This window comes from Amborella trichopoda, chromosome 9 (genome assembly GCF_054954075.1).
Source record: "Amborella trichopoda isolate Santa Cruz 75 chromosome 9, AtrichopodaSantaCruz75HAP2 v2.0, whole genome shotgun sequence".
Lineage (NCBI taxonomy): Eukaryota > Viridiplantae > Streptophyta > Magnoliopsida > Amborellales > Amborellaceae > Amborella > Amborella trichopoda.
The window spans coordinates 7,334,304-7,353,585 of NC_142344.1; the positions used below are offsets into that span (position 1 = coordinate 7,334,304).

At 35.5% G+C, this 19,282-nt stretch overlaps 1 protein-coding gene across 5 annotated transcripts in view; it reads left to right on the forward strand.

The window, feature by feature from the left end:
* The window catches only part of LOC18424070 (uncharacterized), a 51,768-nt gene that overhangs the window by 24,566 nt on the left and 7,920 nt on the right, over positions 1–19,282 (forward strand). For all 5 annotated transcript variants that reach the window (XM_020661614.2, XM_088847585.1, XM_088847583.1 and 2 more), the window contains 4 exons: positions 5,486–5,689; positions 5,784–6,299; positions 6,449–6,658; positions 8,269–8,457. In XM_020661614.2, the coding sequence (XP_020517273.2) occupies positions 5,486–5,689; positions 5,784–6,299; positions 6,449–6,658; positions 8,269–8,457 (1,119 nt within the window). The remainder of the gene's footprint in view (positions 1–5,485; positions 5,690–5,783; positions 6,300–6,448; positions 6,659–8,268; positions 8,458–19,282) is intronic.

Sequence of the window (19,282 nt, forward strand, 5' to 3'; positions counted from 1 at the left end):
TGATTCTTCGACAAAGGAAGGAACCTCTTGCTCACATCTTACAGTCACTTGAGTGGATCATGAAGTACAAACCAATTTTGTAATTGACCCTGATTAGAGATATATAGACACAATATATATAATTCATACAGCAACAATAAAGGTAATTTTCATGAACCAAAAAAAACTAGAGTTATTCATCAAAGAAAAAAATACATAACATATATAATTTATTTGTTGCTAAAATAATTATGTATATAAATGGTAGAGGGCAACATAGCTCAACTAGCAGGTAGTTGGGGGCGCATGTTTAATCCTTGATGTGTCAAGTGTGATTCGGCATGGACCCTTATTGAGTTCATAATGAGAAACAATGAGACTACAAGTGAACCACGCGGAGTCACTGTTTAACTAAATCAATTTAAATTGCAGTTGTGGGTTTGCTCCTAGCTTATGAGAAGTGAGAAAGAAGATATGGCAATTATGCATTTTTCAAAAAGAATGAATAGATGAAGGCTAATTTGCTCTTGAATGAACTCTAAATCGTAGTTGAAAACCAAGGGCAAATAATTTGTTGCAAACAATAATAATACTGAAAGGCTTTCTTAAGAATTTAGTTATTCAATGTTTTTGTCTGTCAAATTTCTACTTTATTAGAATGCAATATATATTTTCTAGGGCAAAATAACACTTGAACTATTTGTTGGCACGAGCCAATCAGGAACCCCTGCGTGAGACTGTGGTCATGGATCTTGTTGGATTGGTTTGAAAAGATTGTTGAGGATCATGGTTACAACATCAAGTGGAGTGCCCTGACAGTCACTTTTTTCGACCTATACCAGTCCACTTATAGATATTTTGTTTTTAGTGTAAGAAATATTATGTGGAGTTTAAAAATTTTCAGATTTTTTCAATTGTAAGAAACCTTGAAAGGGCCTTTTAGAAAATTTTATTTTGTGGATGGGCTAGTTAGTACACATGGGGCCCTTGGATCTAGTTGCACATGTGCACCACACCCACAAGGGTGGGGCGTGGAGAGCATGGGGCCCACACCTCACCTATGGAGGTGGGATGCCCCCTCCTCTTTTCTTTTGTTTTTGTTTTAAAAATAAAAGGTATTATGGTTGGTTAAGAAATGGATATTATTTCCCCATTTTGTGAGTGTTAGTTTTTGAAAATATCTTTGATAGGGTTGAGAATGGGTCGGATTGGGTCTAGATCCATTGGGATCCAGATTTGGATTCGTAAAGTACACATGGGATCCATATCCAGATCTGAAAAGTATACATGGGATTAAGATCCGGATCCGGACCTTATCGAATTCAAAAAAATTATTTTGTATATTATATTATATCTATAAAATAATATAAATTAATAAATAACAAAAAATATTATATAATATGCATATAATAATATATAACAAAAAAATACTATATAACATATATGTATATCAACATTCGTGATGAGTTTTGGCAAAATTTTATGTTGGCTGCCTACCTAACACAACCATGCCCCTTTACTCAGGCATGGAATGGGTTAAGGGAAAGTTTAAAGTCATCACCCTTCTTAGACCATATATGTATATATAAAATAATATATAGTATTCTAATAACGGTTGGATCCAGATCGGATTAAATCTTTTATTCTTTTCGACTTTCTACAATTTTTGGGAGACATAAAGGACGTTTTAAAAAATTGCTTCAGATTTATGTCTTCTCTCACCTCACATATTTCCTAAATCTTATTTGTCATGATGAGTCACAAATTGGATAGGCATACCTAGGGCCTTAGAGGCCTAAGGAGGGGATCCCCCTCATTCTCTACATAATTTTTTCTTAACCTCTCTCTCTCTCTTCCCCTTCTCTCTCCTCTACAGCCAACTCTCTCTTTCTCTTGGCACACCAACCCCATGAGGGCCTAGGGTTGGCATGCACCTCCACCACACCCTGCCTTAGTCTAGGTTAGGGGAGGTGCCGTAGAATGGCATGCTCCAAAGGTCCAAAAGAGGTCTAGGAACCCTAATCGTATTTATGCTCTCAAAGCCCCAAATTTGTGAGGTCTTTGCCTAAGGAAGCTTCCCAACTCAGAAAATTCAGCAAGGTCAATCGGATCAAGTACGCCATCAGATAGGAAATCGGTTGTGAGGTGTACTCAGTCCTCAGGGGGCTGTTTGGTTTTATTTTTTAACAATTCTTTGCTTATTTATTTGGGTATTCAGGAACATAATTTATTCTAAAATTTATAGTTAAAGCTTGTATTTCAATTCTGGATCATGTTTATTATAATTGGCAGTAAAAAGAAGTATCCTAGGTTGTATTTAAGGTTTTATTTCTTGTTTAAAATAAAGTTTTGTGGCACTTATAAGTGGAATTCAATACATTAAGAAAGAAAAGAGAATTTTTTATCTTACTCCATGTTAGCTATGTGACCTTTTCAAGGCCTTAAAGCCAAGAGTCTTACGCTTAGTGGGAGTTAGAGAGAGACCGAATCTAGGTGTTTGGCACATTGGGGCTTAGATTCATATACCCCGAGTATTTGAGGCATTGAGAGTATGCGTTTTGAGAGTGTGAACTCTCGGGGAGGTGTGAGGATCACCTCCTAGTCAGGACTATATTGATTAAAATGCCTCATAGTTGATGTGATAAACCAGGGCTTGGAGAATCCAATTGAGAATAATAGAACCCGAGTATTTAAAAGATTATTTGCCCTGTATGGAATGATCGGCTCATGGGACGTGAGCCCGTATCCTGACACGAGACCGTTTCCATAGCATATGCACCCAAAGTCATATGGGGAAACTATTCTTCTATAGTATTATCCGACTTGGAAGAGCTAGTGTACATGTGCTTTGAGAGGACCCCTATATTTGAGTAGGAAAATGTTCCACAAGGGTGCACCAGTAATCCATTGAACCTCCGGTGATGGGAAACTTTGGCTCATCAACTTTGATATGACCAATTATGTGTCCCTACCATAAACTGTGGAGCATAGGTCCGTTGTGTCGATTTAAGACACTGGTGGAACGTCATTCGGGTTAGCCTAATGGAAGACTCCGACTAGTGTTATAAGTCTAGAGATCTGATTTACCTTTGGCCCAAATTAATCTAAAATTGATGAGAAATTTTTTTATATTGATGCGAAAATGTGTAATAATGTTGAAAAATCATTTAGAGAATTTTTGGGATTTTTGGAGAATTTTTTGAAACTTTTAAAACACCAAAAATTATTTTATTGAAATTGTTTGGCCAAAATAACGATCGAGAATGAGCCATGGGGATGCCACGTGGGTCCCAAGTGGCCATAAGGATGCCACGTGGCACCCCACACCCCCTTGGGCAGTGACATCATGCTGATGTCATGCCCATGCGTGGGGGCATTGTTGTCTTTTGTAATTTGGTTATATTATGTTTATTTAAAACATTATATTTTATAATGTTGTGATTTAAGTGAGTTATTTTGTCATATGGTGTTTGTTCACATGTGGTTTATTTGACATAGGTGAAGTTATGGGATTTTGAAAATTAATTAGATTTAATATTATTATCCACATATGATTTTATGGCGTATGGGTATATCTTATGTGGCACCACCTTGTAGGCTTGACCCATGTGAACCTTTAGTGTTGTTGAAATCCTATTGGTGGTGTCGTAAGATATTTTATTCACATGTGTGGATGTCCCATATTACTTTTATGTCCATGTCTTTGTCTTTTATTAACTTTAAAAAATTATTCAAAAGCCATGGGCATAAGTGTAAACATGAATTTGGACTTAATGAGAAATAATACATGGAACTAAGGGCTTTAAGGTAAAATGACTACAAACCTAGGTTTTAAGGAGTGAAGGGTGTCAAAAGATCATCCATTGATCTTGGTGATAAGATATAGATGAGTCCTCTCATGTGCCATTAATCTTAGGCATCAAGGATCAAAATCAAATCCATCTTTATGATCTATTTATAAAAACAACTTATGGGAGCAATTATAACCCTAACTTGTGTATTCCCTCCAAAGAGAGACAAAGAGAGCCCCCTTGACAAAAAGGTGGCCACCCATGAGACTATCTTTTTCTTTGAGCTTTCATTTGAAACCCTTCTATGGAGTAGTCACTCATTTGTGTGATCAAGCCCATACTATTGCTTCACTAAGGTTTTTTTTTTTTCTGTATTTTAATTCCTACCTCATTTCCATTATCAAATCTTGCTGTAATTCTTAATTTACAGTAACTTTCTTCATTTTTGGTCATGAGAACTTGATATTTGAAGAGTTCCAAAGCAACAATGTAGTCAATACGTATGCTATGTGTAGCCTAGCTTGTTTACTTCATGATCTTGAGTAGTTTTACCTTGATTTTCTTGATCTTATTTTTCTGGATTTTTTACTGAGAATATACAACTGATGAGAGGTTTATTTCATCATATTTGAGTATATGAAATAGTCCCTTGAGTTTCTTTTTTAATGTTGAAAAGTTCGTGTGGTTCCTTATGGACCACATAATGTAGTTTCACAATAACTTCTTTATTTTGTGTAGTATCTTTTTCAAACTTTTAGCGACTATTTTGATACATGTCTCTCTCATAATTTGATCACCATTAAGTGAAATAAAGGTGATCATTTGCTTCCCATTGGATTGATCTCTATGAGTTATTATTATCACTCGTGCATTAGACAATGGGACAAAATTAAGTCTTCGAAAGGCCCTTTCGTGGCTCGAGCACAAGGGGTTCGAACCATGACTTCCCCCATGTATGTTTGGATGTTAATTTGATGTATTTACAATTATTAAGTGATTCATGATTGGTTAAATTGAGTATGTTAAATGAATATTGAGATTGTTCTTTTATCTTGTGGTATGGGCTTTAATGCTATGCTTTATTAGTTATGTGAATTGAAATCTCATTGGATTATTATGAACAAGTGTATGATGTGTATGAGACATTGTAATATATGATGAGGAAGAAGAATGGAGATGGAATTATCATATAATTTTGATATAATGAGGAATTGCGAGTACAGGTCATGTAATATGTTGTAAAGATGTACATTGTGAATATTGGGATATTGTATTGAGTTTAATTATATTTTTGAGTAAGGGATTTGTAAGGGACCGATTTGGGTTTAATTTTTATTATTCAAATGTGTATAAACTATGTTTGTAGGCTGGAATATATGTATTATGGTTTTGTATTGAGATATTCAATCATTTAAACCCTTGAGTTCTAATACAGTGAAATTTTTTTAAAAGATTGCATTTCTAGCCCATTGGTCGTAGACCACCAACACTCCATTGAATTCCACATAGCCACTTATTTCAATTTTGCACTTGATTGGCCATGCTAAGCCTATATTATCAAGCTTCAATAGTTCAATTGGTTAGGCTTTCATAACCTTGCCTGTATTTAAAGCCTGTTTATGGTGGTGAGTTTTAAGGCAGATGTGATTGAAACATTCTATAATAGTCATGACTTCTTAAAATTGTTAATCCTTTGTGTTGTGATCTGTGATCAGAATATAACTTCATGGTTGGGTCTCCCAGCGGATTCTATGAGGTTTTATGGTGAGAATGACAATGTTGATAATGTCCTATCTATGGCTGACATTGTTCTTTACGGGTCCTCTCAAGAAGAAGAAGTGCTGCCTCCATTATTCCTTCGGGCAATGGGCTTTGGAAAACTAGTCATGGCCCCTGATCTACCTTTCTTGAGAAGATATGTGAGTGTATGAATGTTTAGATTAATAGTTGAATAATTGATCTTTGTTTTTGGCTTTAGTGATCTTCATTTGTGCTAAATCAACACTTACGCAGATCCAGAATGATGTTAATGGCTTGATCTATCCCACGAATGATGCTGGGAGTTTGACTGCAATTTTCTCAAAACTTTTTACGCGTGGAAAGCTGAACAGGCGTGCTTATTTACTTGGTTCTACTGCAAGGTTACGTGTAAGATACATGATCGTTTTGGATTTTATCACTAGTTATGTGAAACTTCTAGAGAATGTTGTCCAGTTTCCTTCAGATGCAAGGCTGCCAAAACCTGTTTTAAGACTCCGTGCTCCTGATGTGGAATGGGCATGGAAACTTATAGGCGATGAAATGAATGCCGGAGACTATCAGATATTAGGGGAGGGTGTTAGAAAGCTAAACATTTTGCATAGAAATTCAAGTTGGATATTTGCTATAGAAGAAAGATGGAAGAGTAGCATGAGGGCATTTGACAATGAGGCTAAGAATTTCACAAAGGACATCCCTACCCAGCAGGACTGGGATGATGCAAGAAATATGGAAATATCCGAAGAATATGAAAGACGAGAAATGGAGGAGGTATTGGTTTTCTTCTTGTGTACTACTTCTATTTTATATAGTCTAACTTGATCCAAGCCAAAAAATAAAAATAAAAAGGTTTCCCTTGGGTGTCACTTTAGTGAGCAATCTTAATGTGTCTCCCTCTTTCATGGATAATGAATGTACAGCTAAATGGGAGGATGGAGAGCGGCGTGGAATCATGGGATGATGTACACAGAAATGCTAGGAAATGTGAAAAGGCGAATTTTGAATCAAATGAAAGAGATGAAGGGCAGCTTGAGAGGACAGGCCTTCCATTGTGTATCTACGAGATTTATGATGGGGCAGGTGCCTGGCCTTTTCTGCACCGTGGTTCACTCTATCGTGGCCTGAGTCTTGTGAGTTCAATAGCTCTCGCAATGTAAAAGTTTCCATTAAAAGCTCCCTATATGCTCTCTTGGCTTCTTGATCTGGTACCCATTTTTCTTCACCTTTTAAAATTATTTCTCATGTATCTGTCATTGCTCTTCATTTCCCTTTTCTTTTTGGGAAATTTGTCAAAATGCTCCTAATATATTAACTATTTAACATTTTACCCATATGTTTTGATTTAATTTCAAATGGCCGTCAAAATACACATGATTTTGACTTGGAATATTGGAAAAAGTGCAAAATGTTAACTAATTTAAAAGTGAACTTCCCTTTATTTTTTTAATTTCTCTCTCATGTACCAGTTATCTTGGGCTCATTGTATCTGCATTTTTAAAATGGTAAAGTCAATTTGATCTTATTGCTGAGAAATTTTTTGACTTAATTTAGATTTAAAATACTCTCTTTATTTTGTGAGTTCCAGATTTCTTTATATCTTGCATCGTGCTATTTATCCCAAAATTTGTGTGGCTTAAGAGCTGTTTTCTTTTCTTTATGTTGTTTTTGTTTGCTGTTGTGTATAGTTTATAGAGGACTTCAGATATATCACTCAAGTAATTAGAGTCGGTCTTGGTTTCTTACAAATGATAGCATATACTCTAGGACTGGTTTAACATTCTTCAGTTCCCTTTCTGTTATATGAAAGCTAATATTGTGTTGCATGCTCATTATTAGGCACTGAGTTAGACCATCTCAGTGATCGTTTATACTTAGTTGGATTCGAAAGACATTGATCTGTGTGCAGCATAATGTTTGGAGAAAAGTACTTATTTTGTATTTATATTTCATTGATCGTCATATGCAAATGTAAGTCTTCATTGAGATGGTTGTAAGTGGTAAACATTTTGGATGCTTATTTCCTGAAGATATATTTTTCTTGGATATGCAAGGTCTAATTCACATGTTCTACTTTATAAAAGCCTTTAGTTGCTTTATTGTGCCACTTCTGTTTTGGGTTCTGTCATTGTCCTGTGCAGTAGTGTTTTTTTTGGATAGGTCAGCGGGGGGATCTAAACTTGGGAAACAATGTTGCAATCAAGCTAGTACCTGAATTCCAATGATGCATTAATTGTCATTGGAAATTTTCATGGACATGGATGGTGCTGCATGCTAGATGACATGCCCTTTTGAGCTACAAAATTAGTTTGCTTGGTTATGAAATACATTAACTTTATCATGTTTGATATCCTAAATCCAAATACAGCTTCCAAAATAATATCCAATGATCATGTGCTTATACTTCAAGAGATAAATTCCTTTCCTAGCTGCCCTTATGGTTTCACCTTGTACGCCTTATATGATATTTCTTATACTATGCCAAATATTTCTGCAGGCATTTCTCTAGTTGATATCTTAAGTTTCCAAGCATTACTTATCCTAGTATCTTCTTTTTGCCTGCTAGTGATTCTATAGGAAGTACTTGCAAAAAAGACGAAGATGATCTATACGAAACTGTGTAGGTTTTTATGGGCTATGGTTGTGTGTGTATCTCCCTGGATATGTAATGCTGGCACCCTTGAAGGTCATATTTTTTAGACATATAGATAGAAGTCTTACCCTTTGAATTGCCTGTCTGCAGTCTGCAGGGTCACGAAGAACTAACTCGGATGATCTGGATGCGGTTGAACGCCTTCCTCTTGTGAATAACAGTTACTATAGGGGTGTTTTTTGTGAATTTGGTGGCTTGTTTTCTATTGCTAATGTGATAGATAACATCCACAAGCATCCATGGATTGGGTTTCAGTCATGGCGTGTCAGTGGAAGGAAGGTTTGTTCCGTGTTCTTTGGTTGATACTTGATAGCTATGTTTGTGGTTTCTTTGTCTATGCAATGTGTTTGCTAAAATTTCCTTCACTGCTTACCGTTGTATATGTAGTCATTTATGGATAATTATGTGTATGTAATTTAATAAAGTTCCACTACGTATATATGTGAATAAGTATACACAACTACACACATTTGTACAATGCAGAATTCCTTTCATGTGCATGCGTAAATTCTTTTGAGATTACCTCTTTCTACTGAAGTGCCAATTACATAAGAATAAGTGCTTGAGAAACTGTGCATTCTAATATATGAATATGTAGTTAAGTATGTGAGTATATGGAAGGCAGACATTAAGTTTTTATATACTCCTTTAGAAACCCATACCCTCCTTTAAATAAAATATTGTTGCGCTTCTGGAATATATATACTAACATATATTCGAACATACATATCATGCCTAATTATATTCATGAATATATGTGCGCTGGCATGTATATGAGTTTATATTCTTTTGCTAAAAGCTTTTCTGATCTACCGATTATATAGGAACAATTTTCCTTAAAATCACATTTGGTTGTTTGTGTATATCCAAGTACTTCAGTGCGAACCTATGTATCCAATGCATCTATATGCTTCATTAACTTATAAATGCCCCTGTTTTATTGAGTAAACTATATTTCAATTACAAAAATCAGTGTTGCATGGACATGGATACCCGTGTTAGTGTTTGATATAGGTATAAGGCATCAGATTCCTCATACCATTAAGAATATGATTCAATGACGTGGCTGTATTTTAAGATATAACGAAATCAGACTTTTTTATTTTTTACTTATATTCCTTTTCATGATGAGGAGCCAAATAAAAATCAATCATCACTCTGTACCTATTTTAAGAGTTTGTATGTGTCTCCTGAATAAAAAAGAAGAAGATCTAGTCTCTAGAATGATGTTGTCAATCGTTACTGAATAAGAAAAAGAATCCAGAAGAATCTATGTTAGTGTGTATGTCGATGTGTCCGGCATGGGTGTCATGCCCAAAGGCCATAAAAACATATGTGGATGGGTAATTCCATATTTAGACATTATATAATTCATTCATGCTTAGCAGTTCTTGCATTGTAGTGTTTTTTAAATTGGTGGCTTGTGTACATTTGTGGATTATTTTATGATCTTTGAAAAATCTTGGTTGCTGTAGATTCGATAGTTAAGATACGTAATATTAATTAGTTACATCCTCCCCAGAATGTACCCCTTTGTCACACCCCAAGAGATTTCAATACAGATATTCTTGAGATGTGACAGTCCAAAACATATATACATCTCTTGATAGGACAAATTTACAATGGCGAGGTTTTACAAAGTAAATAAAAAAAACTAGCACAACAACAATATCTTCCAAGGTTGATCTTGACTAGCACTCAAAATAAATCCGCAGTTATCCTGAAAAAAATGTTTCCCATAGTTTGATGAGTTTGGCTACTCAGTAAGTGATCATCATAATCCTAAAAATAATCATGGTTGAAAGATATCAATATTTTCAAAAATGAGATCTATTAACAGAAATGCATCAACAGTTTCACTTTCAATAAATACATAATTAAGTATAATCCGAATTATTGAAATGCATATAACACTTTAACGGCACTGCATAATTCAAAGGATTTCACAAAATACCCTACTGGCAACCCAAGTAGGTCACCTATATACCCCATCAGCGTCCTAATGGGTCCACTTAATCCCTATCGGCGTCCCAGATAGGTCCACTTAATCCCTGCAGGTCCACTTATACCTCACCGGCGTACCGGATGAGTCCACTTAATCCCTACCAGCGTCCCGGATAGGTCCACTTATACCTCACCGGCGAACTGGATGAGTCCACTTGCATACTTAAATTATTTCTAAATCTTTTTAAACATTCGAAAGTAGCAAATATCATGTACTCAACATATCACTGAAATCATTAATATGAATTTCACTGACACCATTAATAACAGTCACTTTCAATAACATTTCAACCAATCAAATATTTTGGGCTCAAATTTAGAAAGGTAGCAGTTCGTAAAGACATTCTAGCATAATTGCCAATCTAATATGTATAGAAAAACTCTTATAGAAATTAAAGAATACGGAATTATCACAATTTATGGGGTGTTAATTTGCAAATAAACATTTCACAACAATGCTATAATCAAATGCAAAAATATCAATTTTCAGATAATAAGGTAGTCATTTTCACATAAAATTTACAATGTCTAAATATTTAAAAACAGTAAAAAGAAATCTCACAATTTTACTAAAAGCAGAAATATCACATTTATTTCTAATAATTTGATAGTATCTAAAATTTTCTAACAATAGACAAGAAAAATAAATAAATTTATTTTTCTAAGAATTTACAGCATTTAAAATTTCTAACATAGATAAAATATCACAATTTTTATTAAAAAGATTATTTTTTAAGATAATGAGGTCGTGTGCGCATAAAATTTATCGCGCCTAAAATTCATGATAATAAGCAGAAATAATTATTTCATTTTATTTTTAAAAAGAATGGATTATTTTTCGAGACAATGAGGTCACTTACACACAAAACTTATAAAATAAAGATCCTGGACGGAAATATCACTATTTATTAAAAACAGACTATTTTTCAGGAAGACGATGTCACTTACACACAAATATTTGAGAGGGAGCTTCTGATAAAAATTCCGCTAGAGAGAAGAGTTCATTGTGTTCGACCAGAGATAAATATCTCATAAGTTTTCTAAGGTAAGAGTCCTCACCTCTCTGAATTTAAATTCTACTAATATATTATTTTATTCTTTTATTACGTTACAGGTGTGAGCGTTAGCTTACGCTTTAAAGGGTTAAAGCCCACGTCCTTTAGTGGACGTGGCAAGAGCAAGGAAGCAACAAAGCTTTTAAACCAAAAGCTTTTAAAAGTAACGAAGGTCCCTAAGGACCATCATGTTCAAACGAATTGTCATGTATTAAAAGTTTTTTTTTTTTTTTTTTTTTTTTCGAAAGTTTAAGATTGTTACATTCTTCCCCCTTAAAGAAATTTAGTCATTTGAATTTATGTACCTGATTACTAAAAAAGATAGGGATATTTTTCTTTGATATCGTCTTCTCGTTCCCAAGTCGACTCTTCTCTTGAATGGTACTGCCATAATACACGGACTAAAAGAATCTCCTTCTTGCGCAACACTTGCACCTTTCTATCCAATATGAAAATTGGCTGTTCAATGAAGGATAGGTCCTTCCTGATCGGTAAAGGTTCATATTTCAAGATATGAGATGGGTCGGGCTGATATTTTCGTAGTGAAGATACATGAAAGACATTATGGACATTTGCCAATTCGTGTGGTAAGGCAAGTCTATAAGCGACACCTCCGATTCTTTTCAGGATTTCAAATGGTCCGATGTAACGTGGGCTCAGCTTTCCTTTCTTGCCGAATCTCATAATGCCTTTTATTGGTGAGATTTTTAGGAAAACTCGATCACCTTCCTCAAATTCAAGATCTCTCCGTCGGTTATCAGCATAACTCTTTTGCCAACTCTGAGCTGTCTTGAGCCTTTCACGAATTAATGTTATTTTATTTGTGGTTATCTGGACAATTTCTGGCCCCAAAAGCTTTCTTTCACCAACCTTGTCCCAACAGATGGGTGACCTGTATTTCCTTCCATACAGGGCTTCATATGGTGCCAGGCTTGGAAGCTATTATTATAAGCAAACTCAATCAGGGGTAAATGATCATCCCAGCTTCCTGTAAAGTCAATAACACAGGCCCTCAGCATATCTTCCAAGGTTTGGATGGTCCTCTCTGATTATCCATCAGTTTGGGGGTGAAAGGCTATACTAAAGGTGAGTCTCGTCCCCATGGCTGACTGTAGTCTTGTCCAAAATTTAGAAGTAAACCGAGTATCCCTGTCCGACACAATACTGACAGGAACTCCATACAACTGCATTATTTCCTTAATGTACAATTGGGCCAGTCAATCCAAAGTGTACGTCGTACGAATCGGTAGAAAGTGGGCAGTTTTGGTTCGGTCTACAATGACCCAAATGCTATCATTTCTTGAATTTGTTCTAGGCAAGCCAGAGGCAAAATCCATAGAGATGTGCTCCCACTTCCATTCTGGCACGGATAAAGGTTGCAACAACCCAGCGGGCCTTTGATGTTCAGCTTTTACTTGCTGGCATGTTAGGCACTTAGATACAAATAGTGCTACCTCTTTTTTCATATTATTCCATCAAAAGGTTTTCTTCTGGTCCTGATACATTTTAATATTTTCAGGATGTATCGTATAACGAGAATGATGTGCTTCTTCCAATAGCTTTCTTCACACTCTCATCATTCGGGACACAAACCCGACCTTTGAATCTTAGCAAATTCTCACTACATATTAAGAATTCATCTCTCTTTCCTTGCTTCACCTCTTCAATAATTGTTATAAGCTGAGAGTCTTTCTTTTGTGTCAATTGAATCTGTTGGATTAATTGGGGTTCTGCCTTAATGTTGACAATCATACTTACCACACCATTAATGGATAGAGTTGGATGCCAATCCACTATTTCCTCTAACAATCTCATTTCTTGGATCATTAGATGAGCTAAGACTCCCGTAGATTTTCTACTTAGAGTGTCGGCCACAACGTTAGCTTTTCCTGAATGATAATGGATTGTACAATCATAATCTTTTAAGAAATCCATCTATCTTATCTGCCGCATATTTAAATCCTTCTGAGAGAAGAGGTATTTCAAACTCTTATGATCCGTGTATATTTCGAATTGCTCACCATATAGATAATGCCTCCATATTTTCAAAGCAAATACTATTGCAGCTAGCTCCAAGTCATGAATTGGATATTTTTTCTTATATTTTTTCAACTGTCTGGATGCATATGCCACTACTTTCCCATATTGCATTAATACACAGCCCAAGCCTTTATGTGAAGCATCACTATAAATCACAAATCCCCCACTCCCCTCAGGAATAGTTAAAATAGGTGTTGAAGTTAATCGAACTTTTAGTTTTTGAAAACTCTCCTCACCTTCACTTGTCCACTCAAATTTGACATTTTTCTGTGTCAATCGAGTCAATCGGGTTGCGATTCAAGAAAATCCTTCTACAAATTTTCTATAATATCCTGCCAATCCCAAAAAGCTTCGAACTTCAGTCACATTACTTGGTTGTTTCCAATTAACAACGGCTTCAACCTTTGAAGGATCAACTGATAGACCTTCCTTTGATATGACATGTCCTAAAATGTCACTTGTTCAAGCCAAAATTCACATTTACTAAGTTTGACCTACAATTTCTTTTCTCTTAATATTTGCAATACCATTCTTACATGCTACTCATGTTCCTTCTGATTCTTGGAATAAATTAAAATATCATCGATGAATACCACAATAAATTTATCCAAAAAGGGCTTAAAGATCTGATTCATCAAATCCATAAATGCAGCCGGTGCATTGGTTAATCCAAAAGGCATAACTAAAAATTCATAATGACCGTACCTTGTTCTGAAAGCTGTCTTGAGAACGTCTTCACTTTTAATCTTATGCTGATGATATCCAGATCTAAGATCAATTTTTTAAAACACTTGTGATCCTTGTAATTGATCAAATAAATCATCAATTCTAAGTAATGGATACTTATTTTTCACTGTCACTTGGTTCAACTGTCTATAATCAATACACAATCTCATAGTCCCATCTTTCTTTTTGACAAACAGTACTGGAGCACCCGAAGGTGACACATTGGGCCAGATAAAACCTTTATCTAATAATTTTTCTAATTGTTGTTTCAGTTCCTTAAGTTCTGTAGGTGCCATTCTGTAAGGTGTCTTAGAAATTGGTGCTACCCCTGGCAATAATTTAATGGAGAATTCAATTTCCCTGTTAGGCGGTAATCTTGGCAATTGTTTTGAAAAAACATCGGGAAATTATCGGATAACCGGAGTGGTATCCAAATTTATTTCTTCCTTTCTATCTTCTTTGATATAGGTAAGAAAGCCTTGACACCCTTTTCGAAGGAGGTGATTAGCTCGAATACAAGAGATTAAATATAATGGGGAGTCTTCTTTGACACCATTGAAGTAAAATACTGGTTGATTCGGAATGCTAAAGGTAACCATTTTCTTATAACAATCAATACTTGCATGGTATGCAGAAAGCCAATCCATGCTAAGATTTCATCAAAATCTTGAATTTTCAAGAGTATTAAATCAACCAACAGTTCATTTTCTTCTATCTTTATTACACATGATTTGTACACTATATTGGTGTTAATTGAATTTCCCATCGGTGTGGAATGTATTCTAATTGTTCTGGTTCTACTTTTAAGTGGCATGCAAAGTGTGATGCTACAAATGAATGAGTAGATCCAGGATCAATCAAAACATGAGCTACTTTTTGGAAGATAATAAGAGTACCTTGCATCACTGATTTTGAGGCCAGAGCATTTTGCTCGGTGATTGCAGATACTCTTCCCTTCATCTTCAGCTTTTGAGCTATCTCTCCTTGCTTTGGAAGCTGTTGCATCTGTAAGCTAGGTCATTGTCTAATTTGGTGTTCCAATTTTTGACATTTAAAATAAGCTCAGGTATTCCCATAACAAGGGCTGAATCCATGGTTTTTTCCACATTTCTTACATAGTTCTATTGGGCTTTGAAGTGGCAAGGGCCTTGACTTCTTGTTTGCCCTTTCAAACTGTTGTCGATTAGATGGTGTGGGTCTAACATGGCTTTTCTGATTTTTCGTCTTTTGGTAATCTTCAAAATCTTTTTCGACAATTCGGGCTCGATCCACTATTTCAGCATAAGTTCTTAATTTCAAGATTGATATCCTGCTTCTGATAGCTAGCCTGAGACCCCTTTCAAAATTTTTGACCTTTCTTGCCTCATTGTTAATCATATGTGGTGCAAACCTGGCCAATTCAGTAAACTTGGCCTCGTACTGTGCTACGGTCCTATTTTCTTGAATTAATTCCAAAAATTCCATTTCTTTTTGGTCACGAATAAAATCTGAAAAATACTTTTCATTAAATGCTTTTAGAAATACTTCTCAAGTCAAGGGTTTATTTTCTTTGACCAATACTCCTTTTACCAATCGCCACCAGTGTTGTGCTTCACCTTCTAACATAAAGACTGCCAAGGCCATTTTCCTATCATTAGGACATTCCATTACCTCGAATATTTTCTCCAATTGCATAATCCATCCCTCGGCTTCCAGTGGGTTTACAACACCCTTAAAAGAAGGTGGGTTCAATTTCTTACATTGTTTGATATTACTTCCACCATTTCCTGTAACTGACTGCCTGGGTGGATTGTTGTTTTCCATCTGATGTTGCATTAGAGCAACCATATTTTCCAAGGCTTTGTGAATTCTTGCCATATTGGCTTCAGCTATTCTGGATCTTGAATTTGTCCCGTTCTGTACACACAATAAATGTGATTTTAAGTGCATTCTTTTTAAATTTCATAAGAATCTTAAACCTATTGCTCTGATACCATAATTTGTCACACCCCAAGAAATTTCAATACAGATATTCTTGAGATGTGACAGTCCAAAACATATATACATCTCTTGATAGGACAAATTTACAGTGGCGAGGTCTTACAAAGTAAATAAAGAATCAAGAAAGCTAGCACAACAACAATATCTTCCAAGGTTGATCTTGACTAGCACTCAAAATGAATCTGCAGTTATCCTGAAAAAAATGTTTACCATAGTTTGATGAGTTTGGCTACTCAGTAAGTGATCATCATAATCCTAAAAATAATCATGGTTGAAAGATATCAATATTTTAAAAAATGAGATCTATCAACAGTTTCACTTTCAATAAATGCATAATTAAGTACAATCCGAATAATTGAAATGCATATAACACTTTAACGACACTGCATAATTCAAAGGATTTCACAAAATACCCTACTGGCGTCCCAAGTAGGTCACCTATATACCCCATCAGCGTCCTAATGGGTCCACTTAATCCCTATCGGCATCCCAGATAGGTCCACTTAATCCCTGCAGGTCCACTTATACCTTACCGGCGTACCGGATGAGTCCACTTAATCCCTACCAGCGTCCCGGATAGGTCCACTTATACCTCACCGGCGAACCGGATGAGTCCACTTGTATACTTAAATTATTTCTAAATCTCTTTAAACATTCGAAAAAATTATTTCTAAATCTCTTTAAACATTCGAAAGCAGCAAATATCATGTACTCAACGTATCACTGAAATCATTAATATGAATTTCACTGACACCATTAATAACAGTCACTTTCAATAACATTTCAACCAATCAAATATTTTGGGCTCAAATTTAGAAAGGTAGCAGTTCGTAAAGACATTCTAGCATAATTGCCAATCTAATATGTATAGAAAAACTCTTATAGAAATTAAAGAGTACGGAATTATCACAAATATTAATTTGCAAATAAACATTTCACAACAATGCTATAATCAAATGCAAAAATATCAATTTTCAGATAATAAGGAAGTCATTTGCATATGAAATTTACAATGTCTAAATATTTAAAACAGTAGAAAGAAATCTCACAATTTTACTAAAAGCAGAAATATCACATTTATTTCTAATAATTTGATAGTATCTAAAATTTTCTAACAATAGACAAGAAAAATAAATAAATTTATTTTTCTAAGAATTTACAGCATTTAAAATTTCTAACATAGATAAAATATCACAATTTTTATTAAAAAGATTATTTTTCAAGATCATGAGGTCGTGTGCGCATAAAATTTATCGCGCCTAAATTCATGATAATAAGCAGAAATAATTATTTCATTTTATCTTTAAAAAGAATGGATTATTTTCGAGACAATGAGGTCACTTACACACAAAACTTATAAAATAAAGATCCTGGACGGAAATATCACTATTTATTAAAAACAGACTATTTTTCAGGAAGACGATGTCACTTACACACAAATATTTGAGAGGGAGCTTCCGATAAAAATTTGGCTAGAGAGAGGAGTTCACTGTGTTTCGACCAGAGAGGAAAATCTCATAAGTTTTCTAAGGTAGGAGTCCTCACCTCTTTGAATTTAAATTCTACTAATATATTATTATTATTTTTTATTACGTTACAGGTGTGAGCGTTAGCTTACGCTTTAAAGGCCTAAAGCCCACGTCTTTTAGTGGACGTGGCAAGAGCAAGGAAGCAACAAAGCTTTTAAACCAAAAGCTTTTAAAAGTAACGATGGTCCCTAAGGACCATCATGTTCAAACGAATTGTCATGTATTAAAAGTTTCTTCTTTTTTATGTTTTTTTGTTTTTTGTTTTTTGTTTTTGTTTTGTTTTGAAAGTTTTAGATTGTTACACCCTTTCATAATCTAGCCTAACCCAACGGCAATGGGCATCCGGACAATTATTTTTACCAGTTGCATTTTAGCTTATGTTACCAGACCCAAGCATGATGTTGCTTCCAATCCATGTCAAAAATGCTGGAAACAGTCCACCTTTTGAAACACAATTCGAAAACTCAAGAGCCATTTATACAAGGGAATTATACTAATCTGTTCCTCTTTCCTATAATTTCCCTGAGCACTAAGGCTTGTCTGCTCTCATGGCTTTAGATAATGCATAAGGAACTTGAGGTTTCATGTCTCTAGGTTGCCCATGTCTATTCTATGGCACTTCCCCTGATTGAGTGAAAATGCTTGTCATAAGGTGGTAGGAAGCAATGCTAGGAATTAGGAAGAGCTTGATTTATGGAGGAGATTGGACTCACTGTGATAGGTTGTTGGCTCTCAGGCAAGAGAGGAGATTGCCCTGTCCTCTTAGTGCTAAGTGGGGCATCCTCTTTATCAGGAAAGTAAGTGAAGCCTCTGATTCTTTGAGACAGTTGTTTAATGCTGTGAGAGAAGATTGAAACCCTAGAATTATAATTTCATAACATTGGGAGTGAAGAAGTCCCTAACCAAGGCAACACTCTTTGACACTCTGGTATACTTTGGCTCCCTCTAGTTATCAATGAGTATAACAGTGGAGCTAGAGCACTTCTGGTGGAAATTTTTGTGGAAGGGATGCGATGAGGTGCATTACTTGTCTTGACTAGTCAAAAGTCTTTTCACCCCAAATGAATGGGATTTGAGCCATTGTTTAAATGTTGTCATTGTGCTATCTCTTAGCTCTTGAATTGGTTAGGATTTTCCGTTGATTATTTTTATTGCGATACTTATCCCTTATCACTCTGATGATAATGCTATCATGGTGTTATAATAATGTGGCCCAAGACCATATGATGAGGCAACCTTTCATTAACAGTCTCACATGAATCTACAAGTGAGAGCTGGCGCCAGTTGTGGGGCTTCTATATTAGAAATATGTCCTTGCAAAGCATTAAATTCTGACATTTTCAATAGCTCTTAACTTCAATGGGAGTAAAAGGGCATCATGACTCTAGGATCTTGGCGCACTGGGACCTAGAGGCATGGAACGACGATTAAGCCATAAGGAGGATTTATATGCATGGGAGGTACTGAGAGGATTGAGGGTTACCTCTTAGTCAGAGTCGGTTGTTATGTTTGCCTCATGATTGAGTGATGGGCCAGGGCAATACGATCTATGTATGAGCTCAATGACAAATAGCCCTGTACGGGAAGGTTAGGGCCAATAGAGAACATTGGCCTAAATCCCTAACTCCTAGAACCGTCTCGTGGCATGTGCATATACAATCGCAATGCATGAGAATCCTATCTTTCAGGAATCCACTGGTTAGAGGTATGTATATGTGCCAAGAGAGGAACCTTCAAACCATGTGTGTGCATGTCCTCTACGGGGTGCAC